Genomic DNA, 25,409 nt, shown 5'->3' on the forward strand with positions numbered 1-25,409 from the left:
CCACATCATTAATAATAAATCAGTTTGTGTGTCATCAAAAATGCAATTAAATGTGTTTATTGTTTACTGATGAATAAACTTTATGAGCAGAGTGAGCAATAGAACGCGTGGGTAGAAGAATATTTACAAAAAAAAACGATAAGGAGATCCATGTTAAAAAGCGAGCTTAAAAAATTTATTATTATATCCAATAGAAAATTCTGTGTAATCGAAATCTGTCGTTAAATCTTCGTAAAAAGTTTTGGTCTCGCACACTACCAACCACCAACGAGACCGGAGTGCTCTCAGAATGATTGACGCAGAACGACACCTGCTTCTTTTTCTTCTTCTTTTTGTGTAGATATGACTTAGTCTGTTTTTTCAATGTGCCTCCAGTAAGCTGTCGTTCCATCGTTTTCTTGGTCTTCCCACTGATCGTCTTCCTATTTTTGGGAACCGTCTCTCGCCGTCCTTACTTTTCTATTTTGTAATTCCGCTGCCTAAGTATTAGGTACAAGGGTGTATGTAACAAAATTAAAAAATCAGCAGTTTTAATTTAACAATGTTCTATGTATCATAAGGCACCCATAGAACTTTGTAAATCTAAAATATATGCATGCAATGCTCTAAAATTAATCGAAAATCATTGGTGTATGTTGTGAAAATATGTAAAGAGCGCAACATAGTCCTATGTTAAACATAGCACTTTGTTTTTCGCAAAATTTTAGTGAACTTTTCAAACTCAGTATAACATGGTCCTATGTACGAGGATTTCATAAAGACTTGAATCCAGTAAAAATTAATGTTTATCGCAAAATGTTTTGCACTGAATTCAATTATTCATTTAATAAACCTCCAAAATATCTATGTGGCCTATGTGCTGAAACAGACTGCATGAATAAAGAAAACACCCTTAATGGAGAAAAGAAGAAGGAATATGAAAAATACTTGCACTTTTAATGAGAGAAGAGAAAAAGACGGATATTGAAAATGGTCAGGCAGTACTGTGTTTTGACTTACAAAATGTATTGATATGTCCAAAACGAAACGTCAAAAATATTTTTTATAAAAGTAAGCTAAATGTGTATAACATGACAGATGACAGCCCACGTTTTGATAAACTGGACAGTTTATTGCGCGATATGGTCAGAGGCAATGCATGGTCGGGCTGGGAATGATATTGCCAGTGCTGTATAACTGTATACAGAATCCTGAAAAGGGTTGTAGAAGACTATCCGTTATTGGAGGATTTGACTTTGTGGAGCGATAGTTGCGTTCCGCAAAATCGCAATAAATTTAAGAGTTTTGCCATTGTACATATTTTAAAAACTAACACGAACTTTAAGAAAATTCAAATGAAGTTTTCAGTACCTGGACATTCGACTTTCCTGCATACAAGAGGTCGATTCAGTTCACAGTGCAATTGAACGCAGTTTGAGAAAATCTGAATACTTTTCTACTTTCGTTAGTAAGAGTCCTTTTGAAAGTAAACACAAGAAAGCCTTACACCGTACTTCAATTGAAATAGCAAGATTTTCTGGATTTTTCAACCTATTCATCAAAACTGAATTATACTGCAGTTCCATTTTCAAAGCGCGAATACAAAATCACCAATTTAAGACAACGAACTGGGAGGACACATACTGCTGAAAATGACGAAATACCCATGTCAATAAACAAAAATGATATTAAATCACCTTGGCACAAAACAAGGTGGAAGCTCAGAAATCTATGTACAGGTGGATGCCAGAAGTAGACAGATACTTTTATGTTCACATGTTTTCCCACATGTCTAAACATAAACAGTAAAACTGAGATTGCTGATCAGAAGATAATGTTACAAAGACTTATGTTCCATGTTTTTGCATTTTTCGTTTTTTGTTAGAGTTGCAAAGTTCTATGTTATTTTATTTTTTCAATAAAAATAGGGGGAAAATTAAATATTTTTTTCGTTCTTTTTTAAATGTGCTCTTGTAGTTGACTTTTAACTATTACGTTTAAAGCAAAAGCAAATATACAGTAGAGCGCCGATTATCCGAACGTCGATCAACCGAACGACCGGTTATCCGAACTCCCGACTCCCGTGAACCGCACCCGAGTACTGAGCAAGCGTTAGTAATTAACGCTTAAAATATCTTCAATTTTCTTCAATTGTGTATCCAAAAATATGTTGTTGCAAAGACTGCACTTTTTTGTTTAATTGCTATTTGTTATTATCAAGGTATAAACATATATACAGTTATATAAATATGGTTTTTATTCACTTGTGGATAAATATGTATGACAATCCCAATATAGTTCGATTATCCGAACAAATCGGTTTTCCGAACACCCATCTCCCCCAATTAGTTCGGATAATCGACGCTCTACTGTACTTTGTTTTATACCAAATCTAAGGGTCAAAATATTCAAAGTTATTTTTCTCAGTTTCGTCATTTTGTATCATATAACCTTGTAATTCTTAGGCAGCGATTCGGCAATTCGTCTTATATATTTGTTCTATTTTACTCTTCTGTTTCTTATCCATTTATTAATGTTCTCCACCCTGCATCTCTGTCGTATATATGTACTTCTAGCTCTATCCTATAGTGTCTTACCATCGATTTTTCAAAGGGTTTTCATATCTGCTGTATTCTTTTTGTCCTCTCTGTGTCAGGTCGTGTTTCTGACGCGTATGTCATTATTGGCTTGATTACTCTTATGTAAATTCAGCCTTTAATTTCTCTCCTGATATTTTTATTTCTCCATATTGGGTCATTCAGGCAACCTGCGGCTCGGTTTGCTCTATTCACTTCTGTTACACTTCTATCTTCCACTTCTGTTTCGAACTTTCCCTATCTAGATAACGTATGTCCTAAAAGGTTTGACACATAATATTTATTGATTTTTTTTGTTAATGAAGAAAGTTATTTAAATACTAACTGGTTATCTTAAATTACAACTCAATTCTTAACTAAACTATACTATCAAATTATGTGTAGTGGTCCATTCTTCTCTACTAGAAGGTGTTGTTCGTAAATTCGCCGTCTTGGGCTTCCCAGCCTCCATGATAAACTTTCCTAGATAAAGCCCAAAAATCCTCTACTAGGCGAACCTGCACCAAGATTGGAGGATAATGGTTTTTGGGAACAAAGGGTATTTGGTGTTGTAGAATAATGTAGAAGTTAGATTTGGATATTTCTTAAGTAATAGCAGGTTTGAAGGAGTTGCGCTTGAGAATATTTGGGTCCCTTACGTCTCTTTCGATATTAAAACCATTCCTGCTCATTTCCAACGATATCGTACTCTTAGAAGATCTTACTTCTGTGCAGTAAATGCACATGATCTTCCACATTTTGATACATTCAGGCATAGTATTCCCTGCTCGCACTCCGTTATTGTTCTATAAAAATGGTTTTGTGTGAATTGTTTTCATTCTGAAATGTTCGACAGAATTCAGTTTTAGTCCAGGGCGCATCTGTTTTGAGATGGACGTTGAGAGGTGACTCAATTTTTTTGCAGAAATTGCTTAAAAATAACTCAAGTAATAATATTTGAGTTATCCTCCCACTCAAAATGGTCCGGAACATTGTTTAAATAATCAAAATGTCAAAATATTAAGGAAAAATTCGATTTTTTTATTGGTGTTTTAATTATAACTTTAAAACTATTCATTTTTGAGAAAAGTTGTAGTAACATAAAAGTTGCGTAATTAAATTTCCTACAATATAGAATTGGTTAAAAATTTAAAAAATAGTCACCCTTGTTGCAAAATAGCCATAATTGCGAAAAAAACCATACAAAAACAAGTATTCGCATTTTACGTTTTTTAACCATTTATGATACACTTAGGACCTTCATATTTTACCCAGAAAAACTTTATGATATAGTAAAACAACACTGTAAATTTTATTACGATCGGTTTAATAGATTTGGCAAAATAAATTTTGCAATCCAGCTTTCGCAAAAAAACTCATTTTTTTAAAATGTTGCAGGACTGAAATTAAAGCAGATAGCAAGTTGAATTTTTTTTTGCTTATAGAAATGTACTGTACCTTTCATTTGCAATTTGCAAAATTAACATTGAATAATTACCACGGCGTCAGGAAATTTTTTAAATAAACATTAATTTTTTGTGCTACGCGCAGGACAGCGGTGTTCGATTCACACAAGTTGATTTCTACCAAAATTTATTCCAATATTTATCTAATATATTATTTTCTTACTCTATATTTTTTTGTATTTTAATATTTAAATTCCACAAAAATCAAACTAATTTTATTATTGTTTGTGAAATATTGTTTAAACAATTGCATATGTTTAAAAATAATAAACTTTTATTTTCTAAGTTAAAATATATGAACAAAGAAAGTTTTTGCTAAAAAAAAGTTTTATTTCAAAGGATAGAGTATGTGTTTTTATTTTGCAATAAACAAATTTATTTATTTATATCGAAATGTAATAAAAATTAAAATGTATCAATCATTATCAAAGGTCATTTTAAGGCCCAATCAGTGCAAACTATCCGCTTTCCTGCGCGTAGCACCAATAATAATTGTTTATTTAAAAAAATTCCTGACGTCGTGGTAGTTAATCTATTTTAATTTTGCAAATTATGAAAGGTACAGTACACTTCTATAAGCAAAAAAAATTTCAACTTGATATCTGCTTTATTTTCAGTCCTGTAACATTTTGAAAAAACGAAATTTTTTGCGAAAGCTGAATTGCAAAATTTATTTTGCAAAATCTGTTCAACGGATCTTAATGAAATTTACAGTATTGTTTTACTGTATTATAAAGTTTTTCTGGGTGAAATATGAAGGTCCTAAGTTTAGCATAAATGGTTGAAAAACGTAAAATGCGAATACTTGTTTTTGTATGTTTTTTTCGCAATTATTGCTATTTTGCAACAAGGGTGACTATTTTTTAAATTTTTAACCAATTCTGTATTGTAGAAAATTTAATTACGCAACTTTTATGTCAGTACAACGTTTATCGGAAATGAATACTTTTAAAGTTATAATCAAAAAACGAAGAAAAAAATCGAATTTTTCCTTCATTTTTTGACATTTTGATTATTTAAACAATGTTCCGGACCTTTTTGAGCGGGAGGATAACTCAAATATTATTATATGAGTTATTTTCAAGCAATTTCTACAAAAAAAATTGAGTCACCTTTCAACGTCCAAATGTACTAATATTTTTACAGATGCGCCCTGGTCTATTTTGAGTACCCGCCCAACCAACTTGTAGATACATTTTCTTATTTATAATTTATACCACTTCAAAATAAATAAATCTTAATTGATAGTAGACAAAGTAAACAAGCTTTTGTTTTCAAAGGTCACTAGATATTCTGCTTTTGTTAAAATTAAAGCCAATGAATTTTGTGCCAAAACTTTTAAGACTAGAAACTCTATCACTTATTATAGATATTCTATTATCTGACCCTCTAGCTCCAATTTACATATGTATAGATTTACTGTTATTACCATGCATTTTATCGTTTTTGGGGAATTTAGTTTTTGCGTGATTTTCCTGACCTTGTTGTTCTGCTAACGTTATAATTTCATTCAGTTTGTTTGTTCTCACTTTTAACGTTATGTTTAATAAATTAATTCCTCTGTAGTTCTCCGGGTCCGATTTGTCTCCCTTTTTGAAGAGTGGTCTTAGAGATCAAATGCTTGATCTCCAATATTGTGGTAGTCTGTTTTGTTCTTTTATTTTTTGGATTAGTTTTAATTTGTTCAGATCTTGTCTTCCGTATTTTATGAGTTCATTCCACGTTCCGTCCTCTCCTGGTGATTTTCTATTTTTTAGTTTCCTTAATACGTCAGCTGCTGAACACTATAAAGAGAAGAAGAACGGAATAGTATGGACACATAAGTAGAATTATGGACACATATTTTATGAATTCATTCCACGTTCCGCCCTCTCCTGGTGATTTTCTATTTTTTTAGTTTCCTTAACCCGGGAGTAGTCGCGCTCACTTCTGTAACGTCGATAGTCACGTGTGAGATTCTATCTGAAAATACGAATTTAAAACAAATTTTTATTTTGTACTATTCTATATCTACTTTTTATATTGAAAATATATATTTCTAACAATTTTATTAAAAAAACCTGTGTTAACGGCCACCTGCCAACATCAGCCACCTGTCCTAACGGTCAGTTTAAAAATTTCCCAAACCAATTACCTATGTATATGTAGACTACAAAAACTGGCAATACCGTCCACCTTTCTATATCGGCCAATAGTTCTTTCATTTTTAGTGGCCGTTACTGACAAATTACTGTGTATTATCTGTGTATTACGAAAAAGGATGAAATGTGAGATTCTATCTAACGACGCGACTACTCGCGGGTTAAAGCTAATTGGCTCTCCCCAAAGCCATAAATTCCACAAAAAGAAGAAGAAAAAAAATTCCTACGCATTACTACACCCTTCCTCGAGGCACTTACGAAATTTTTTCAAAATTGCAAAATTTTTCATCAAATTATCGCGAAAAAAGATAAAAATTGAGATTCTATCTCACCGCGCGACTACTCGCGGGTTAATGCGGCAGCTGCTGAACACTATAAAGAGAAGAAGAACGGAATATTATGGACACATAAGTATATGACCATTTAGAGGGCAAAATATTGATAGGGCTCAAAACGCTATCTTGTCTACGCAATCTTAGACAATGGTACAATATGACTGCTGAAGAACTATTTCGCGTAGCAACTGATAGACAAACATTCTAAGAACATATTCCCAGAATATCGATTATTTGCTATAATAAGCCATGCCATTAATATTTTCCTTAGAATTCTTTATCTTTGTTTAAATTATGGTTTAGTTATGCTAATTTGTTTATTATTCACATACCTAATTTATTTTATCTTATGGATAATATTGTATTGTTACATATTTATAGCTGAAATTATTTATAGTTAACAATCAGCTATTTATAAGCGTAGCTAAAGTGAGAACATCAAATATTTTCTAAAAATATAAACAAGAATCATAAAGCATTGTCTTTTTTATTAAACGCTTTTCTTTAGTTCAATCGTTTGGGTCAAATCTTTAGACGTTAATTTGACTGCCTTTTTTTCAATGCAAATGAATGAAAATTCGCAGACATATGCATTCGCGGAAACAATACACGAATAGTCAATAAAAAAAATTTATGTTTATTAATTGTTTAAATAAAAAAAAACGATTTTGATGGAAAATGCTTAAATTCTCTTGTTTTTTTACAATGAAGAAACTTGAAACTTCTACAGATTGTAGCTAATTATATGAACTATACATAATTTCACTTTTTACGTTAATTGTTTAAGTTATGCTTCATAAATAAACAATAAAGTTTCAAATTTTTAGTCGATTCCGACTACTTTTCATGTTTGTACATCATAATGTTTTATATGTACATATATTTTAATAAACGTGACGATATATTTTAATATTTGAAAAGTGTAAGACTAAAAAATAAAAAAAAATATGAAAAAAAAATTAAGAAACGCTTTTCTTTAGCTACGAGTGACTTAATTTAAAAATATTATAAAAAAAATCAACTAAAAAGCAAAAATAAAAAAGTTCAAACTCGAAGGATTATTCGAAAAAAACTGTTAGACAGATTAAATATACAAAAATCTCACACATTCGTTAAAAATTTGAAAAAATCTGACACATTCGTTAAAGAAAAGCGTGGGGCGTGTCTTCATCGAATAAACGGTTTTCGCCCCACGCTTTTCTTTAACGAATGTGTCAGATTTTTTCAATTTTTTAACGAATGTGTGAGATTTTTGTATATTTAATCTGTCTAACAGTTTTTTCGAATAATCCTTCGAGTTTGAATTTTTTTATTTTTTGCTTTTTGGTTGATTTTTTTTATAATATTTTTAAATTGTCACTCGTAGCTAAAGAAAAGCGTTTCTTAATTTTTTTTTTCATATTCTTTTATTCACTTTAACTTACCATTATTTTTTAATTCTCTAATTAAGGTCAAATAAAGTAATTGATTGGCTTCAATTGCTTTTATATACTTTTAATCCCAGAGGAAATAATTTGATACTTCACTACTTGTGACTAATTGTATTTGACACGGTTGTGGTAATAGTTATATAATGCATCAGCTTTGTATTGTTATACATTATTGTTAAAAATCTTTAAGTCATTAACTTATATATTCGAGTAGTTTATTTAAATTTAATAACTGAGCATTCCTAACATTGCAAATTTTTTTATTACAAGAATTTGACTCTTTCACAAACAGGTAGTTATAAGTAGTAAAAGTGGTGTCGCGGAGGCAATAGGACAAAGAACAATCAACAGAAACAGACCAAATCAAATAATAATAAACTGGGATTTTCACATCAAATTAAAGTAGTCGCTAAGGAAAATCGAGTTGCCTACAAATGAAAGACATAGGCAACAAAACCCGAAGACATGCGAAATTGACAAGGAAGTTAGGAACAGAGTGAACTGTTAGACAAAGAAACTAAAACAAACATACTGGGAAAAAGCGAAACTCAACAAAAATATCGGAGAGGACCACAAAAAATCAAGTGGTGGATGCTAAAAGATGAGAAAGAAGGTCTATTTAGGGAAAGAATAGTAGAAAAAATATGTTGGAACATGAAAGGAAGCCCTAACACAATTTGGAGAAAAATGGCCAACATTATTAAAGAGACTGCTATTGAAATACTTGGGAAAACGCCAGGAAAAAAGTTTGAGGATAAAGAGACTTGGTGGTGGTCAAACGAAGTACAAAGAAAAACAAAAGAGAAGCGAACATTATATAAAAATTGGCAAGAAACCAGATCCGACACAGATCTTCAAAACTATATGGTGGCGAAAAAGGAAGCGAAAGTAGCAGTAGCAAAAGCCAAAGCAGAAGCGTATTCAAGCCTATACGAACAACTTGATACCAGGGAAGGCGAAACGAAGATATATAAAATAGCCAAACAGAGAGCAAAGAAAGCAAAAGATTTTAATCAGATTAGATGTATCCGAGATGAAAATAATAAAATACTAGTTCACGAAAAGGATGTCAAAAAGAGATGGAGAAAGTACTTTGACAGCTTTTTAAATGAAGAATTTGACAGACAGCCTGTAGAGTCAACGGAGACAGTAGCAGCAATGGTCACCAAAATAACGAACGAGGAAGTGGCTCAAGTGCTTCAAAAAATAAAGAAAGGAAAAGCGGTAGGACCAGATGATATTCCTGGGGAAGTATGGAGAGCATTGGGAGAGACAGGAACAAGGTGGCTAGCAGGTTTATTTAATAGAATTATGGAAGTTGGACAAATGCCAGACGAATGGAGAAGCAGTATACTAGTACCTGTCTACAAAAACAAGGGAGATATACAACAATGTACAAACTACAGGGCTATAAAACTGCTTAGTCACACCATGAAAATATGGGAAAGAGTAATTGATAGACGGATACGTGAAGAGACCGAAATATCCGAGAATCAGTTTGGCTTTATGCAGGGCAGATCAACAACAGATGCAATTTTCATTATAAGGCAGTTGATGGAAAAATATAGGAGTAAAGAAACAAACGCTCATATAGTATTCATTGATCTTGAGAAAGCATATGATAGAGTTCCTCGAGAGATTCTGTGGTGGGCACTCAATAAGAAAGGAGTCCCTGGTGAATATGTAAAGACAGGTGCGGGAGAGACTGATAAATTTCATGTGAAAGTAGGATTGCACCAGGGCTCGTTGCTTACTCCGTGTTTATTCTCATTAGTTTTGGACCAGATAACAGCGAAAATATAGGGTAATATTCCATGGTGCTTAATGTATGCTGATGATATCGAGTTAGTAGGAAATAGTGAAAGAGACACAACAAAAACTGGAACAGTGGAGACAAGCTCTGGAGGAAAAAGGTTTAAAACTTAGTAGGACAAAGACAGGGTATTTGCAATGTTCATTTAAAGATGGAGTTACTACAAATAAAATGGTATCTTTGGATGGTGAACTGATTGTAAAAAGCAATAGTTTTAAGTGCCTGGGGTCGGTATTGCAGAGTAATGGAGAAATAGATGGAGATGCATGCAGTAGAATTAGGGCTGGATGGATGAAGTGGAAGTAAGTGAGTGGTGTGCTGTGTGACAGGAAAATTCCAATGAAGTTGAAGGGAAAATTCTATAAAACAGCCATAAGACCGTCTATGATGTACGGAACTGAATGTTGGGCAGTGAAAAAGAAAGAAGAACAACGAATGCATGTGGCGGAAATGAGAATGCTTAGATGGATGAGTGGAGTGACAAAAAAGGATAAAATTAAAAATGAGTATATTAGGGGAAGTCTAGGTGTGGCACCAATTGATGCCAAAATGAGAGAGCATAGGTTGAGATGGCTTGGTCATGTTCAACGTCGAGACGCTAATCACCCAATACGAAGAATTGCTGAAGTGCAGTTTCCTGGAGGGAGTAGGAGAGGAAGATCAAAGAAGACGTGGGGGGAGACGATTAGGCAGGACATGTTGGAAGGGGATTAATATTGATATGACTCAAGATAGAATTGTATGGAGAAATGCAATTAGGGAAAGAAGCCGACCCCGCATAGGGATAAGACAAAGAGAATGATGATTGGGAAAATTTATCAGTAGAAATGGAGCATGATATGTATGCAGGTCAAAAGAAGGTATGGAATAATGCTAAGGGGAAGAAAGAAGAAAATAAATAAGGAAATTCAAACAAACATAAAACCTGAAACCTGAACAGAACACTTTAATAATATGTATAATCGGTTCCATGACATCTCATAACGCGACTACGCGACAGTTCGTAACTGGACAAATGGTAACGGACAATTCGTAACAGCGACAGTTCGTAACGGCGACAGTTCGTAACTGTACAAATTTGTAACGGACAATTCGTAACGTCCAAATTGAATTATTCTGTTTATTTTTGTTAACGAGGAAACTAACTGTTTTGAAAGTAGGATTGCACCAGGGCTCGTTGCTTACTCCGTGTTTATTCTCATTAGTTTTGGACCAGATAACAGCGAAAATATAGGGTAATATTCCATGGTGCTTAATGTATGCTGATGATATCGAGTTAGTAGGAAATAGTGAAAGAGACACAACAAAAACTGGAACAGTGGAGACAAGCTCTGGAGGAAAAAGGTTTAAAACTTAGTAGGACAAAGACAGGGTATTTGCAATGTTCATTTAAAGATGGAGTTACTACAAATAAAATGGTATCTTTGGATGGTGAACTGATTGTAAAAAGCAATAGTTTTAAGTGCCTGGGGTCGGTATTGCAGAGTAATGGAGAAATAGATGGAGATGCATGCAGTAGAATTAGGGCTGGATGGATGAAGTGGAAGGAAGTGAGTGGTGTGCTGTGTGACAGGAAAATTCCAATGAAGTTGAAGGGAAAATTCTATAAAACAGCCATAAGACCGTCTATGATGTACGGAACTGAATGTTGGGCAGTGAAAAAGAAAGAGGAACAACGAATGCATGTGGCGGAAATGAGAATGCTTAGATGGATGAGTGGAGTGACAAAAAAGGATAAAATTAAAAATGAGTATATTAGGGGAAGTCTAGGTGTGGCACCAATTGATGCCAAAATGAGAGAGCATAGGTTGAGATGGCTTGGTCATGTTCAACGTCGAGACGCTAATCACCCAATACGAAGAATTGCTGAAGTGCAGTTTCCTGGAGGGAGTAGGAGAGGAAGATCAAAGAAGACGTGGGGGGAGACGATTAGGCAGGACATGTTGGAAGGGGATTAATATTGATATGACTCAAGATAGAATTGTATGGAGAAATGCAATTAGGGAAAGAAGCCGACCCCGCATAGGGATAAGACAAAGAGAATGATGATTGGGAAAATTTATCAGTAGAAATGGAGCATGATATGTATGCAGGTCAAAAGAAGGTATGGAATAATGCTAAGGGGAAGAAAGAAGAAAATAAATAAGGAAATTCAAACAAACATAAAACCTGAAACCTGAACAGAACACTTTAATAATATGTATAATCGGTTCCATGACATCTCATAACGCGACTACGCGACAGTTCGTAACTGGACAAATGGTAACGGACAATTCGTAACAGCGACAGTTCGTAACGGCGACAGTTCGTAACTGTACAAATTTGTAACGGACAATTCGTAACGTCCAAATTGAATTATTCTGTTTATTTTTGTTAACGAGGAAACTAACTGTTATTACAGTTATAAAATGTAACTATATTTATTAATTTACCGAATCGGTATCACAATCAATATTTTTAAAAGTATAATCTTTCCTTTACAAAATTTTTACTAAGAAAGTTGGGAATATCTAAGGACGGTTGTCGGCTTAATGATTTCACAAATTACTTCATTATTCGATTCCTTTGTCTAAGTATATGCAAATTTAAGGAACAATAAGAGGGATAAGTTTGTTAAAAAGTTTGTATGTATTTAAATATTTGTTTGTGTTTAAAGACTTTTAATACATTCTGAAACATGAAATATAAAATGTGTTAAACATGTTTATCCCGGTACTGAATTGTTAAATGGATAAACCTAATTTCAATTACAACTGTAATAGCAGTTAGTTTCCACGTTAACAAAAATAAACAGAATAATTCAATTTTGACGTTACGAATTGTCCGTTACGAATTTGTATAGTTACGAACTGTCGCTGTTACGAACTGTCGCCGTTACGAGTTGTCTGTTACCACTTGTTCGGTTACAAATTGTCGTGTTACGGGATGTCTGGTCACGGTATAATCACACCCATACAATATACACCGAAGAACAAGTCGAAAGTACCTAACATAAGTATTGGCGAAGCTATTGACAATGACGAAGATATAACTAGTGAAGAGGTACAAATAGCCATCAAGAAACTGAAAAAAAAAAAATCGCCAGGATCTAACGTTACCATTAACGAGATTAAGTACGGTATCCGAGAAATCGTGACAGAATTGACAAAGATATTTCAAAAAATAATAATATAGGGTAACATACCAGAGGAATGGAGAACAAGCATAAAAATTCCAAAATACAAAAAAGTACTAAAAAACAACTTACATAATTACAGAGGAATAACGTTGCTCCAGTCTACATCAAAATTTTTAACAAAAATCTTGTCACAGAAGTTAATTAATACCGTAGGCATATCAGACGAACAACAATGATTCAGGACGAATAAATCTACCACCGACACGATCTTCATATTACAGCAACTAGTAGAGAAGTCCATAGAAGCTCATCGTACCGCTTTTTCTAATTTATTGTGAATCTCATAAAAGCGTTTGACAGAGTCCACTGAAAGAAATAAGCCAAATGATGAAGCAGGAACGCGTCAATAAAAAACATATAGCAATAATCGAGAAACTTAACAGTCGCAATAAAACAAGGACAACAACGGAACATGGACTCACCGAATAAATAAACAAGTGGGCAGAAGGATAATCTAAGTCCAAATCCGTTTAAGGAAGTATGGACAAGCTAAGAAATCGTAAATGAAACCCACATTGGCTACAAAATGAGACACCGAGCTTTGAGTATCCTCTGCTATGCGGATCCATCGTCTACATTAGTGCGATGTCACATTATGCGTTTTGACCGGATGCGGTGGAGACGCATCCGTTTCCAACGCTACCGGACCGACCTGTCACACTATGCGTTTAGTCTGGTGCAGTTGTAAGCGCGTACCGATGTCTCAAAACGCATCGTTTTCCAACGCAACCGGACCGACCTGTCACACTATGCGTTTTGACTGGATGCGGTGGAAACGCATAATGTGGCATCGCCCTTAGAGGCTCAGTAAAACAACACACAAGTTAAACTTGTCAATATCCCACGAAAAGACCCATTCAATGGTTATAGCCATAGCCTACGTTTAATTGCAGTTGTTGTTGGGTATCTGTTTCATGGAAAAATGTAGAATGTCCATCAGCTCAATAGCGATACACTGTATCATTTAGAAAAAAAAGCACATTCATTCGAAACACAAATATAAGTGGAAAGTTTGGATTTATATTTATTATCTCAGTCACAATCTCACAACTGTAGTCGCCTGTCTCGATCATCTTCAATTCTCTATTGCCTTCCCTCCTTATGGAGTATTGGGCGCTATTGCGTTTCTTAGCCAAAAGTGAAGGATGGCTGAATGGGCTGGATCAGCACATCCTCTTCTGTTTTAGGTTGGTACTTCAGTGCCCTTCACATCCTACTTCAGTGTCTATTTGATTATATTATTTTGGTCTTTCCTTAGAGTGTGTCCAATTCATTTCCATTTCCTTCTTTTAATCGTGACTGTTATTTTCTCTTGTTTTGTTTTTCTTCATAGATCTACGTTTGTTATTTTATCCGGCCAGTATATTTTTAGGACTTTTCTCAACGATTTATTTATAAAGATTTGTAATTTTTTAGTTGTTGTTTTTTCCTGTCTCCAAGATTCTGCGCCATACCGTCATATATTCTTAATACAGCTGTGACATATTTTGATTTTGGTTAATTCTGATATATCGCGTGCGTTCCAGATTTTCTTTTAAGAAGTTATATATGCATGCTGTGCCTTTACTATTATTTTTTCTACATCTGATCTACTACCGCCTTTTTTTCAAGATTGATCTCAGATATGTAAAGTTGTTTACCTAGTCTATTTGCCTTCCATTTATTTAAATTTTAGTTTCTTGGTTGTTGTTTTTTAATAGTTTCGTTTCTGTGTATTTATTTTCAGGCCCATTACGTTAGAGTATTTTGCAAGCTTGTCGATCTTCTTTTCCATATGGTTGCTACTTTCGGTTAGGAGATAAATGTCTGCGAACTCCATGCCTTACAACTAGTTGTGCAATTTCCACCTAATACTTGTTTTTTACCGCTTACTTTCTTCATTCAATCCGTTATTATTAGGAATAATGTCGGGGACAGTACGCATCCTTGTTTAACTCCGCTCTGTATAATTATATCTTCTACCATCTCTCCCGCATGATCCAATCTGGTTCTATATCCCTTTTAGAATAGACTGATTAGGTTAATGAATTTCATCGATGATCCATATAGTTTTAAAATCTTCCACATTGGTTCTCTGTCATCATCTTCATTTTAATAATAATTTTCGTAGGAAAATTGAATTTTCTTTTGTAAAGAAAATCGCATGTGCTACAACGATATTCTCCTTTATAGACCAGTAAGGATCTGCGAAAAAACGTCTATTTTTGGATGTGAGAGGTGGCATTCGGATTTTTGCAGATAAAGTTAGGTGACACCTTCAGTAACAATAATTGACTTATGCTCCTTCTCAAATATGCCCGGAACATTAATAAAAAAATTAAAATATTTAAAAATTTCGAAAAACATCGATTTTTTTCTGCTTTCTTTGCTTATAACTTTAAAACGATTCGTTTTGGAACAAAGTCGTACAGAAATAAAATAAAGATAATTGAATTTTGTATGATATTCGACTGGTAAAAAATGTCTTAAGGTATTACCTTTTCTGCAATGTAGCAATAAATACAAAATAAGGGGGCAAAATAAATCTGTTGTTATTCAATATTTTTTAACCACTTTTGTAACCATTTGTAACATACTTAAATCGTGTACCAAATTTCATTAAAATCGACCTAATAAATTTTGCATAATAAATTTGCAATCTAAATGTTTTTAAAAAAGTTCAAATTTTTTAAAATCTTTCTGAACAAAAAGTAGACCATTTAGAAGTTGGCTAATTTTTTTTTACATATAAAGAGGTGCTCTACCTATCTAATACACTTTACAGAATTAAAATCGGATTATTTAAGGGGCCCCAGCAATGTTTTAAATCTATAAACAATCTTTTGGCTTATAAACAAATAGCTTTGTTTAATAATAAAAAAATTAATTTTAAGCAATGCAAATAATTAAAACCGGTATAATTTGACTTAAACTTTCAAATGCTGTCAGCAGAATTGCTATTTTATTTTTTAATCAAACGTTATTCGCGTTCAAAAATTGCAATTTCTCGATTTTTTGAAAGTTCCACCGCGTTTATCTCGAAAACTATGCATCCTACGAAAAAACTTGTAAGAACATTTTTTGCTTAGAATTACCCAAGAAATAGGTACAAAAAAATGTTTTATTTTGCGAAAAATCGATTTTATGTAATTCCTCAAGTTCTTTGTTTATAACAATCTTATCGACATCCGGATCAACTGTTACCCAAAAGATTCGTGTTCTACGGGTCAAAATACATAAAAAAACTTGGGTAAGTCCATCTAAATAAAGGAGCCCGTAGCACCCCCTCCTTGCCACAGCACTAATTTGTTTATAAGCCAAAAAATTGTTTATAACTTTAAAACATTGCTGAGGCTGCTTAAATAATCCGATTTCAATTCTGTAAAGTGCATTAGATAGGTGGAGTACTTCTTTATATGTAAAAAGATTGACAAATCTTTGTATGTTCTAGTTTTTGTTGTGCAAGATTTTAAAAAATTTTAATTTTTTAAAAAAAAGTTTAGATTGCAAAATTATTATGCAAAATCTAGTAAGTCGATTTGAATGAAATTTGGTGTACGGTTTTAGCACATTACAAAAATTTTCTAAGCGAATTAGGAAAGTTCCAAGTGTAACCTAAGTGATGGAAAATCATTGAATAAGGACAGGCTTGTTTTACCCCCTTATTTTATATTTATTGCTATTTTGAAGCAAGGGTGGTAAATTAAGACATTTTTAACCAATCGCATCTGATAGAAAATTTAATTATCTTTGTTTTATTCCTATAGGACTTTGTTCTAAAATGAATAGTTTTTAAGTTATAAGCAAAAAAAGTATAAAAAAAACCGAAATTTTTATTAATGTTCCGGGCATGTTTGAGAAGGAGCATAAATCAATTATTATTAACGAAGTTATCACCTAACTTTATCCGCAAAAACCTGAATGCCACCTCTCACATCCACCTAAAAACATATCCTTACTAGTCTATTATGCCATTTACGAATCGATAAAGAAGTATTGATGTATTTTTAAAAAATTTTGATGACATGCAACGATAATAAGTCAGTGTCTATAATGTTCTTCTTCATGGTACTTGAAGGTTTGCTAGTTTTGGAAAAGTTTCTGAAAATAAGGAAATTAGATTTTCTGGCAAACACACCCTGGTTCAACTCTAAACTTCTTTTTGTTATCTCATATGACATTTTCAGTACACAAAAAACACAAGGGATAAAATCGTGGTTGAACTTCGTATTAAAATCCTACTGTCTAAAATGTTCTTAGTTCCGATCACAAAATACCTTTATCATCTCCATCAATTTCCGTTAAATTTTCTACTTCTTTACACCTACGATATTTGAAAGTTATTGTATGAATAATAAAAAACAAATATTGACTTATTTACCTGTGTCATTAAGGTAGTATGTACTAAACTTTACGATCATACCGTATACATTATTACCAGAAAAATAAAAACCTCTTATGAATATTAATGACCCTTTCGAGGCAAATTATGATAGTGTTATTAATAAGAAAGACAATTTATTTTCATTTTACGATAAAAATGTTGTGATAAGAAAGTTGTTGGAAAGTATTGAAAGGAAAAGCAATGTTACTATAAACTAATTATGTTTTTTTTGCTAAAAATATTTTACTGCCTATCAATTGTTCATTTTGGTGACGTTACGGGTATGAAGCATTAGCTTAAAAATTAATATACATTTTAAACTTTTTTTTTCATTAGCATTAGCATTTTTAGTTAGGATTAGGATAGTGCTCTGATGAGAATAGGTTAAATTCGAAATACGTATAAGCACAATATGGTCACCATAGCAAACGAAGTTTTGAAACCATAAAAAGACCCAATAAAGAAAAAGGATTGGATGATCGATAAAATACTAGACCTTATTCAACAAAGAAGAAATTGGAAAAACAAAGACGAGATTCGGTATAGAGAGATATATCGACAAATAAGATACGAGGTTAAGCGAGCAAAAGAGGACTGGATGGAACAAAGATGTCGTGAAATGGAAGAACTACAAAGAAAACATGACGAGTTTAATATACATAAAAAGGTTAAAGAAATTACCTACACTCAGAGAAAAAGAACTCCTCACTTTATGAGAAACTCCAAAGGTAAAATAATTCTCGACTTAGATGAAAAAACGGAAGAATGGACTAACTATATAAAAGAGCTCTTCCTGGATAAGAGGCCACCACTTAACACCACAAAGTATACGAATACTGGTCCTAGTATTTTAAAAGCGGAAGTAGAGAAAGCCATCAAACAGAGCAAAAATGGGAAATCTCCAGGCCCTGACCAAATACCATCAGACTGGCTCAAACTTCTGGATGACGACAACGTCTCACAACTAACAAACATTTATAACCATATATACGAGACTGGCATGATGCCACAGATATGGTTAGAGTCTATATTTATTTATTCCACTCCCAAAAAAACCTAATACATCATCATGTAAAGACTTTAGACTAATTAGTCTCATGAGTCATGAGCCACTCTCTCAAGCTACTTCTTAAGATAATTCTTAATAGAATCAAGCAGAAATTTGAAGAGACAATGGGAAACAAACAATTCGGTTTCAGAGAAGGATTGGGAACAAGGGAAGCTTTGTTCTCAATGTTAACATTACTTCAACGATCATGGGAAATTTTGAGAAGGCGTTTGATAGAGTTCAACATGATAGGTTGTTTGAATATCTAGAAATGATTTGAATAGATGATAAAGATCTGAGACGACAACATCTATATTGGAATCAAGAAGCTTCTATTCTGGTAGACGGCAAAGAAACAGACAAAATTTGCATTCAAAGAGGTGTCAGGGTTCAATTCAATTTGTGACAGGGTTGTGTGTTATCCCCAACTTTGTTTAACGTATAAGAAATAATTTTTAATGAAGCCTTGGAAGGACAATTTGGAGTTCGAATCGGGGGAGAAACTATTCTGCCGTGCTAAGCCCAAAGGCGGTAACTGATTTTTTATCGAAAATGAGATTTTTGTATTTCTAGGTAGGTTTTTTTATATTATAATGCTTCTACAACTCCAAAGACTTTGTAAATATATTCTAGATACCCATTATAATACTTCTACAACTCCAAGAACTTTGTAAATATATTCTAAATACCCTGTTCTACCTAGAAATACAACAATCTCATTTTCGATAAAAAATCAGTTACCGCCTTTGGGCTTAGCACGGCAGTATTAACAACATCAGATATGCAGACGACACCGCAATCATGGAAAATATCGAAGATCTTCAATTCCTTATAGATCGAGTCACTAGAGAATGCTCCAATAACGGACTTAACATAAATGCAACAAAGACAAAGTTACTCGTGGTTAGTAAACAAGACGTCGGCCCTATGCAACTAATTGTCAATGATGAATCAATAACAAACGTTAACCACTTTAAATACCTAGGATGTTGGATAAACGAGACACTAAATCCGGATGAAGAAATTAAAACTCGTATAGAAATTGCAAGAGGAGCATTTATGAAACTTAGATCTATTCTGAGCAACTCTCAGCTGAACTTATAACTAAGAATCAAGTTCCTAAAATGTTATGTGTATCCTGTATTACTATATGGATGTGAAACCTGGATCATGAAGGTTAACATGATGAACAAATTAGAAGCCTTTGAGATGTGGTAGTATCGTAGAATGCTCAGAATATCTTGGGTTCGACGCATTTCAAACAAAGAAGTCTTAAACAGAGTAGGTCAAGGCGAAGGTGACTTAATGAAGATGATAAAAAAGAGAAAACTTGAATATCTGGGGCATATAATGGGAGGTGGCAGATATAGGATGCTGCAGTTAATACTCAATGGAAAGATCGAACAAAAGAGGAATTGGTCGAAAGAAATATTCATGGCTCCGAAACCTTCGTTAATGGACTGGCTTATCAGCAGATCAATTGTTACATGCCGCACAAGATCGAGAACGATATCGGCAAATTGTTATGGAAGCTACCCACGCCTAAAAATTTGGGCACGGTACTTAAAGAAGAAGAAGATAAGCACAATGTGCTTATACGTATTTCGTATAAAAGGAACTAGTTAGTTCAGTAAAGATTATTATCACGGTGATTGACAGGTCGTGTATTCTCAAATAAAAATATAAATTTAAAAAAGTATAAATCTCTTGTCGAGTATTTCACCACTCTATTCTGCTTTATTTTTCCATCTTAAAATGAGCTGAGGATAAATAATTCGATTTGTCTTTTAAATGACTTTCATTTCTTGTCCCCTGGTCTCAGACCATTTTGATGTGTGTACTAATGAAAATTATTAAAATGTAGAAATATTGATTTTTCGAACTTGCGAATATTTTTACCTAATACTTTATTTTTTATATTTTAGGCCGAGTTACAGTAGGTAGTGGTCCAAACGTTGATATTCCGGTGCAAGGAACTGGTGTTCTGCCTCTACACTGCCACATAGAAAACAGCGAAGGAATTGTGACAATCTATCCTCTTTCTGAAAATCTTTCCATCGATGGTTTAAAGGTGACTAGTCCAACAAGATTGTCTCAAGGTAAATATTTATTGTCATTATTATGTTAAGATTTTTTAATCATTATCATAGCCGTACAGACTCAGACTTGATCAGAAATTTTAATCAAACTTACGGGTCTATAAAAAACGAGACAATTTTTTTTAAAAGCCATGCATGTGAATTTTTTATATTTTTTTAAATTGATTGCATCCCATCTAAAAAAATAAAAACGTAAAATTGCGTTTTGGATGAGGGTAGGGGTGGTAGGTTAAAATTGCGCTAAGTCTTATTTTATAATCACGTAGAATTAAAAAAAAATGAATTCTGGGAATGAGAGGGGTACCCTTTAATTAATTTATTTATCCCGTCCATTAGTGGAATGTTTGATGCGCCAGTGTCGACGCATGTGCCACTGAAAAGTGGCGGCATAGTGCTCATATGTTTTCTTTTAGGTTCTACCAGGCTTTATCCTGGCTCTTAGTTTAACAGAAAACCACTCAGTATAAAAACATTATTAAAAATATTATATAAATAAGTGAATTCTATACAAATCTTTGCAATTAAAAAGAAATAAAGACAAATTTCGCAAATAATAATTAAAGAAAATCACTTAGATATTTGTAGGAAGCATTCTGCATCTTCTAAATACTTCTACAGAGGACGGCATTAGTGCGAGGAAGTCCAATCACTCGTTTGTGTTTCACCCTACACTCTGTTTCAAACGTTAGAATCAGTATGGTTGTATATTGCAAGCGGGTGTGCCATTCTGTGAATTATCTTAAATAAATCCTCCTTTAGTATTCCGCAGCAGTTAACAGCGATAATCCTCTACAAGTACCTATCCAATACTATATTTTACGGCCGCTGCCGTGAAGAGTGGTAACGTTGTTAAGCTGGTTCTCATTTAGTAGACATGGGCAAACATGGGGCTATCCTTTTACACTACAACGCATGTTTGAAATACGCTGTACATAGGTAAAAGTTGAAGCATATATAGGATAATATATTTCTTAAAGTATACTAGAAAGGTTTCAACATACTGGACACGTAGATTCCAAAAAATCTGGTCGGACCAAAACTATTGTAAATTAAGAAAATGAATTAAGAGCGTAGGTGCAAAATTTCGGACCAATGCTTTTCAAATGCATTCTTTTTTTTTCGACTCCCGTAGAAACCTAATAAATATTTTTGAAAAATTTTAACGCAGAATGAAAGATTACATTAATACCGAGGGCCGAAACTCCCTTAGAATAAACAAAAGGTTTCATTTGAATGGTATTTGAAATTAAAAATCACAATATATTTTCTCTTTTTTTCACCCCTGTAACTTTTAAAATAAATATTATAGAAGTTTTCATAAAAAATAGTTTATTGTCAAATGTTTAAGCAAGTTTAGTGTCAAAATCATAGCCAACTACAGAATATTGTGTTTTTATTAATACTTTACACACACCAACAATCATAACTACTTAGGTATTTTGATATCACATCCAACATTAATACAATCTAGATTATTAAGTTTTTTTTCAAAAATTTGTTTGAATATTTTCACGGGCAACCTAATAAAATTTCACGTAATTTTTGTTGCAATAATTAATGTTTGGCTTAAAGAATCACGAATAACTGCAATAAGGTATAAGGAATGTTTAAGAAATAAAAAGTATTATAAAATAACGTTTCATTACAATACTAAAATACATGGTGTTCCATTTAAGAAAACTCAGAAAATAATCATCTCAAGTTTCGACGAACGCTGTATACCAAAATTAGCATTTGGCTATCTTAATATTTTTTGACAATAGTAAACTGTATTAAAAATCATTTATAGACATAAATAGATTTTGTATGTCAAATCACGACAATTCTACAGGGTATGTTGCTACGAAATTAATAAAAAAATCGTAATTATCTTGAAATTACCTCGTATAACATTGCAAAACCATATATTTCATGAAAGAAAACATCGAGAAGAATCCAAAAATATAAGAATATACAGGGTATTCCATTTTAAAAAGATAGGATATACCTTTTGTCTAATTTTTTTTGTATATCTTACAACAAACAAGTAATTTGATTCCTCGCACTTATGTCGCACCCTATATGTCTTTCCATGATCTACCTATCTCAAATGCGAATTCTTTTCAGATAGTTCGGATTCATCTAAATATTTAAGATATTATTTATAATAATTAACAAAAACACAAAAGTGGTAGAAAACACGTGCCAAATATCGAATTAGCAAAACCAAAGGTTCTCTTCAAGCCGTAGCTCAAGTAGACTCTAGATGTTTCAAAAGATTTTTAATTTTTTAATTTTTCATTTCGGTAAGATGATCGTTCATTATCATTATATCATTATTTCTTTTCAGGATGTATGCTCACAATTGGTAGGTCGAACTATATGAGGTTTAACCATCCTGCCGAAGCCAAGCTTATGAAATCAGTGCTACCAAATCCAAGGATTTCAATGGCTCCTATAACATTCGAACCGGACAACAGTTTTATGAGTAAATTTAATAAGAAACCACCTGTAGCGCCTAGAAAAAGCCCTAGAGAATCTCTTTCCGATAGTGGTAGCGATGAACCACCATCAAATATCATGACCAAAGTATCCAAATTCGAATACCTGGCAGCTCAAAACTACAAAAAATCCATTTCTCCAAAAGTTTTTCCGTCCAATGTGGTTACAGTCAATATGCCCGTAAAAGATGTTATAGGTGGGTATTTGTGTTCAGTACTATTATTGTATTAGTGCAGTCAGTGAGGGTATTTGGCTCTGAATTTCATCCTACTATGTCGATTGCATTGAAACTAAGCGAGATATGGTGCAAAAAAACTTGATAACTTATGTATTTTAAGGAAAAGTGAGAAGTATATTTAAACCCTCATCGACTAAAATAAATGCATGGTTTTCCTTCTACAATACCTTTTACTATTGGGGCCGTGCAAGTTCGGAAAAGCGACACCTGGTTTCATATCTCAGCAACATTTTTAGCACTTTTAATTATATTGACCAACTATATTAGTCCTGGTTGCTGGACACTTGTGAAGGCCATAGCCCAAAAAAAATATAAGAAGAAAAAGTAATATTAAGGTTATGTTATTAAAAGGTAAACAGTTGTATGTAGTAAATAAAATTAATTATTAAAATGCACTACTACAAGCAAAATACAATTAATTAAATGTACTTTTATTTAATAATTTCATATCATATCAATATTGTGGAGCAACATATAATTTTTCTTCTTCATTGACAGTAGATATGAAATATACTTACGTCAATTTGACAATTTCAATTGACAATGAATTATTTAAGAAAGTTGCAAGATTTCTCTGCTATTCGCGCACCATCGTTTCTCGTATCCCCTCCAAGTACTTGCACATGGCGAATAGTGTTATTTCAAACAGTTGAACGGGTTTAAAATTAATGCTTTTTTTAAAAATAAGATCAAATTATAGAGCGCATTTTTAAATTTCCTTAAAAATCTACCTTTTTCTCCATATAACTCGAAAATGATACGAGATTCCAAAAAAAGTTACAGTACAAAAATGTAGGGTTTTTTCAGGTAACAATTTTGTAGTCATTTATATTAGTCATTATAGAGTCATTTTTAATAGAGTCTGTAAAATCATGATTTTAAGGTTTAAAGTCGCATTGTTTGAGGCGGTAGCTTATATCTATTTCCCTTATTTTCTCACAAACCTTAATCTTTTCTTGCCGTAGCTATTTATAGTTCGAAACTAACTGACAACCGCTACAACATGGAGCATATATCCTAATTTTGGACAAAATTGACATTGATCGTTTTTCGTAGTGACCATTCGTATCTCTTTATCATTATCGAGTTACATGGAGAAAAAGGAAGATTTTTAAGAAAATTTAAAAATGCTCTATGATTTGATCTTGTTTTTTTTTTCAAAAAATATGCATTTTCAACCAGTCCAACAATTTGAACATTAATCTGGTAAATGAGGGGTTAAAGTATGCTTCGCATTTTATCTTGTTGCAATAGATTGGCTTTTTTTGCATCATATCTCGCTTAGTTTAAATATAATCGACATTTAACAGTGCTTGTTTTTCAACCACTACAAAAGATATTGGTAACATTATACCCTTAACATCGAATATATCTCTTTTATTGAACACACAGATTTGAGCATAATCAAAAAAATATCTCTTTCCACCTATCATATCTCTTTTTGTTCTATAACTAGAAGATGTATGAAACAATAAATCTCTTTGATTTTTCATAAGCTACAAAAATGTTTTATATAGTTTTTTTTTTTCATTAGATACATAATTTTTAAGGTATTCGCAAGAAACCGTCCAAAAAGGTGACATTTTTCAATAAAAATGGAAAATTTTCAACCAAGAATAACTCAAAAAATATTGAGTTTTCGAAAAAAAAAAGTATAGAACAGTTTTTGTTTAGAATTCAGTTCTCTAGCCACTTCCGTAATTGTTTCAACCAAAAAATTTTCCACCCCCGAAAAGGGGGTGGACTTTGAATTGGGAGATAAGTATAGGCTATTCCCAAAATGTTATTAATATCCATGCAGTAGGATAGAATCAGGAGATAATATCCTGTTTTTGCTCTCATTGACTGGCGTATACAGGGTGTCCCGAAAAGATTGGTCATAAATTATACCACACATTCTGGGGTCAAAAATAGTTCGATTGAACCTAACTTACTTTAGTACAAATGTGCTCATAAAAAAAGTTACAGCCCTTTAAAGATAAAAAGTGAAAATCGATTTTTTTCAATATATCGAAAACTATTAGAGATTTTTTATTGAAAATGGACATGTATTATTCTTGTGGCAGGTACATCTTAAAACAAAATTATAGTGAAGTTTGTCCACCCCATAAAAATTTTATGGGGCTTTTGTTCCCTTAAACCCCCCCCCCCAAACTTTTGTGTACGTTTCAATTAATTCATTATTGTGATACCATTAGTTAAACACAACGTTTTTAAAACTTTTTTGCCTCTTAGTATTTTTTCGATAATCCAGTTTTTATC

At 32.8% G+C, this 25,409-nt stretch overlaps 1 protein-coding gene across 1 annotated transcript in view; it reads left to right on the forward strand.

The window, feature by feature from the left end:
* LOC126890488 (cingulin) overlaps window positions 1-25,409 on the forward strand; it is a 374,566-nt gene that overhangs the window by 186,281 nt on the left and 162,876 nt on the right. Inside the window, exons 3-4 of the mRNA XM_050659471.1 lie at window positions 20,255-20,428; window positions 22,758-23,105. Coding sequence (XP_050515428.1) covers window positions 20,255-20,428; window positions 22,758-23,105 — 522 coding nt within the window. The remainder of the gene's footprint in view (window positions 1-20,254; window positions 20,429-22,757; window positions 23,106-25,409) is intronic.

Source organism: Diabrotica virgifera, chromosome 8 (genome assembly GCF_917563875.1).
Source record: "Diabrotica virgifera virgifera chromosome 8, PGI_DIABVI_V3a".
NCBI lineage: Eukaryota > Metazoa > Arthropoda > Insecta > Coleoptera > Chrysomelidae > Diabrotica > Diabrotica virgifera.